The sequence below is a fragment of the Crocodylus porosus genome, unplaced genomic scaffold (genome assembly GCF_001723895.1).
Source record: "Crocodylus porosus isolate Cpor-Errol unplaced genomic scaffold, CroPor_comp1, whole genome shotgun sequence".
Taxonomy (NCBI): Eukaryota; Metazoa; Chordata; order Crocodylia; family Crocodylidae; genus Crocodylus; species Crocodylus porosus.
Genome location: NW_017728948.1, coordinates 15847956 through 15851664, shown reverse-complemented (window position 1 = coordinate 15851664; position 3709 = coordinate 15847956). Strand labels below are relative to the sequence as shown.

The 3709-nt window shown below is 43.9% G+C and overlaps 1 protein-coding gene across 3 annotated transcripts in view; it reads right to left on the bottom strand.

Moving 5' to 3' along the window:
* The window catches only part of FAM193A (family with sequence similarity 193 member A), a 95728-nt gene that overhangs the window by 10346 nt on the left and 81673 nt on the right, over positions 1 to 3709 (bottom strand). For all 3 annotated transcript variants that reach the window (XM_019553128.1, XM_019553129.1, XM_019553130.1), the window contains one exon: positions 2787 to 2868. In XM_019553128.1, the coding sequence (XP_019408673.1) occupies positions 2787 to 2868 (82 nt within the window). The remainder of the gene's footprint in view (positions 1 to 2786; positions 2869 to 3709) is intronic.

Sequence of the window (3709 nt, the reverse complement as noted above, 5' to 3'; positions counted from 1 at the left end):
ACCTTCAAGAGTAAATTGGATGCTTATCTTGCTGGGATCCTATGACCCCAGCTGACTTCCTGCCCTTTGGGCAGGGGGCTGGACTCTATCTCTCGAGGTCCCTTCCAGCCCTGATGTCTATGAAATCTATGAAAGTGGCTGACTACTGGGATAAAGGATCTTTTGGCCTGAGTTTTGGGATGGCTGCAATACTCAAGCCCTAAAAAGAACTGATGATCAAATTAAATGTGTACTAAAGTGGTTGCACCACACTACCACCACTTTTTTGAGCAGGTCACATATATTTTACATAAAACTATTTTAGGGCTATTTTCTAACCACTTTAAAAAAATTTCAGTAGTGCCTGAATGACTTAAGTCATTTTTGAAAATTCTGGCATCCAAAATTGGCTATTAACCACAAGTTAACTCTACTGAACTTTATATAGAAAAAGTCTAATGAGCTACCCAAAATTTGATATAGCACAAATGAAAAATTTTTACCAAAACTTGTGGTCATGTAAGTGCCTGTATGACACTCTGTTTCTCAAGTAACTAACCTCTTATAAAGCTGTACAAGTTTAGCAAGAAAGAATACTCATCTGATGCATGTTTACACTTCAATAAGGTAACCTGATTTAACTTTATAAAAGAATGTGCTAAAGAAACTGCTTTAAGTTTTTGGTGAAATGGAATTTCCAAGCGCTATTTGAATATGAAGGGTAATCACAGACCTTGGGCAACAAATGATGACTTTTCAACATATTACACAAAAGATTTCTGAAAAAAACAAACAAACTGTCAGGCTACATACATCCCTAACCAAGATCACAAAGAACCACTACAAAATATCCACATGGAGAGTTTTTTGACTAGAGTTTGTGCTATCTCAGATTTTACAAACATGAACTGCCTGTACTCACATATAGGAAAATGAGGAGACACAACTACTGTATTTACTCCATTTCAATGTGAGCTCCATCCCCACCCCAGGGAAAAAGTCCCTTATCTTCGAAACAAGTACTAGGGTGGGGTTGTATGGCTCAGGCTCCAGTCCCAACCCAGAGTCAGGGCCATAGCTACAGCCACCTCTTCCTCCACCTCTGCACTCCACAGCCTCTTCTCCCTACCCTCCTCCAACCTTCTCCCCTGCTGCATAGCCTCTGCTCCCTGTTTTTTCTCCTTGCTCTGCCCCTTACTTTTGTGCCACATTGGCAAGCTCTGTCCATGCTGTAGACTGGGGCACTAAGCAAAGCTCCAGCCTGGCCCACAGCAGCAGTGCGCCGCCCAAATGGCTGCTACAGGGGTGGAGCCATGCTCCGTGCCCCAGACTAGGACAGGGATGGACCCTGCTAGGACAGAGCAAGGGGTAAGGGCAGGGGGAGAGGAAGCAGGGAGCAGAAGCAAAGGGGGAAGAAAGGACCTGAGGCCACAGGGGAAGGGGGTACAAAGTGGGGGGTAGAGGTGGCAGGTCCATAGGCACAAGCAGGAGGCAAGCTACTTGAGGATGCGGAGGCGCCGCACTTCAAGAAGGATGTGGAGAACCTGGAGAGGGTCCAAAGGAGGCCACTCATATGGCTGAGGGCCTCTGTGGCCAGCCCTATGAGGAAAGGCTGAGGGACCTGAATCTCTTCAGTCTCCACAAGAGGAGACCGAGGTTGGGGCGGGGGGGGGAAATCTTGTGGCTGCCTACAACTTCATCAGGGGCCACCAGCAGCGACTCGAGGAAAAACTGTTCACCAGGGCCCCCCTTGGAGTCACCAGGAACAATGGCCACAAGCTGAGGGAGAATAGGTTTAGGTTCGATATTAGGAAGAACTACTTCACGGTAAGGGTGGCCAGAGCCTGGAATAGGCTTCCCAGAGAGGTGGTGCTCTCACCTTCCCTGGAGATCTTCAAGAGGAGACTGGATAGGCACCTGGCTGGGGTCTTATGACCCCTGCCAACCCCAGTGCTCCTTCCTGCCCATGGCAGGGGGTCGGACTAGATGATCTGTCTAGGTCCCTTCTGACTCATTGATTCTATACCACCTGCCCCACCCCCTTGTGCAGCAGCAGGTGGAATTAACTAAAAAGGTGACCCTCCAATAATTACATTCTATACATGGAGCATTATAACAAATCTATAAATTTTCCATCTACAAAATCTAATCATTGGGGACATTGTCCTAAATTCAGGATCATCTTGGATTCAAGTAAATGTGGTAATAACATGACGTTTAAAGAGTAACAAGTGACCTGAATGCAAAAAAGTAGAAAATTCACACAATTATAAAACTGCAGTTTGTTTCATTCCTTGGAAATGTGGCACAAAATGTGTTTAATCTGCATTCATTGTTTTGGATTATAAAATTTACTCTGCCAAAAGCTGCCATCAGGGCAAGCCTTTAAGACCTCTCCAAACAACTCACTTTAAGGACACTACAATGTAATGTAGAACTTCACACCTTAAATATTATTTGTCATATCTAAAATTATTTCTAAGGACTTCTGTGTTCTCAACCCCAGGGTGTAGTGACAGACAAATGATATTGTCCCAGTTTGGCTAAAAGGAATCTGGACTGTAGAGCTTAGATTAGATTTTGAGGGAGGAGACGGGATTCTGGCTCTTGTTTCTGTATTTGGGACTTCAAGATTACCCTGTCTAACCCAAAAATCTATAGCCGCGATACTTATTATAAAAAACAGGTAGTTACCAGCAGCGACTAACAATTTAATATGCTTGTCTTGCACAGTAAGAGGAATTGCAGATTTTGGTTGCATGCATTAAGCACTACTACAGGGGTTCATACAGGTTCACAACACTTACCTTTTAAAATACTCCACTTCTCGCTCTGTCTCATCCATTTCCACACTGTCTAGATCAATATCTTTGGGCAGAAACACATCATCTATAACAGGGAAAGATGAATCAAATTAGTTTTCAGTGACTATTTTGCTGTAGAAAAGCAGAAAAAAACCCCGCAGATCTCACTGAACTGAATGAAATCCTAAAGGACCACTTGCACCTTGGCCAAGTGCAGGTATTTTGTACATTAAACTGAAAACCACACATAATATAACCTGGTTATATCTGTTCACATTTTGAAGGGTTACACTGGAAACAAGTCTAAATTAGAAATACAAGTAGCCAGAGTCAAAAGGAATGAGTAGTTCATATTCCTCACATTCATTACAAAATATTCCGTAAGAATGAACCACATGAGAGAATTCAATTACACAGTGGGGTAGGAAACCGAAGAACAAAGTGAACAATAATTGTCTGTCTCAAGTTTGTTAGCCTCATTATCTCCAACACATCTATACCCCAAGAAAGAGCTTTGGTTATCACCTTCATTGAATTTACATTTAAAACCATTTCAAGAACTGGCTCATCTGAAATTGTGATTACTGCCTTATGGCAAGTGCTGCCAGGCCCACAACAGACTCACAACCAGACTAGCTAGGCTGAGGATCACATGGATTGTCACTAAGGCTGTGCAAAGGTTTGGGTGCCGATTCAACTTGGAAGAGATCTGGCCCGATTCAGCAGCCAAATCTCCGAATCTGAAATCCAATCGGGAGGCCAATAAAAAGGTCCAAATTGATTCAAAGCTCTCTGAATCAATTTGGAAAAGATTCGGAGAGCTTCAGAAATTTGGGCAGTCCCCACTTGCTGCTGCAGGGAGCTGGACCCAGACTCTGTGCTGGTAACTAGGGGGCAGGGGGAGGGCTGGAAGAGAGTAGGGGGAA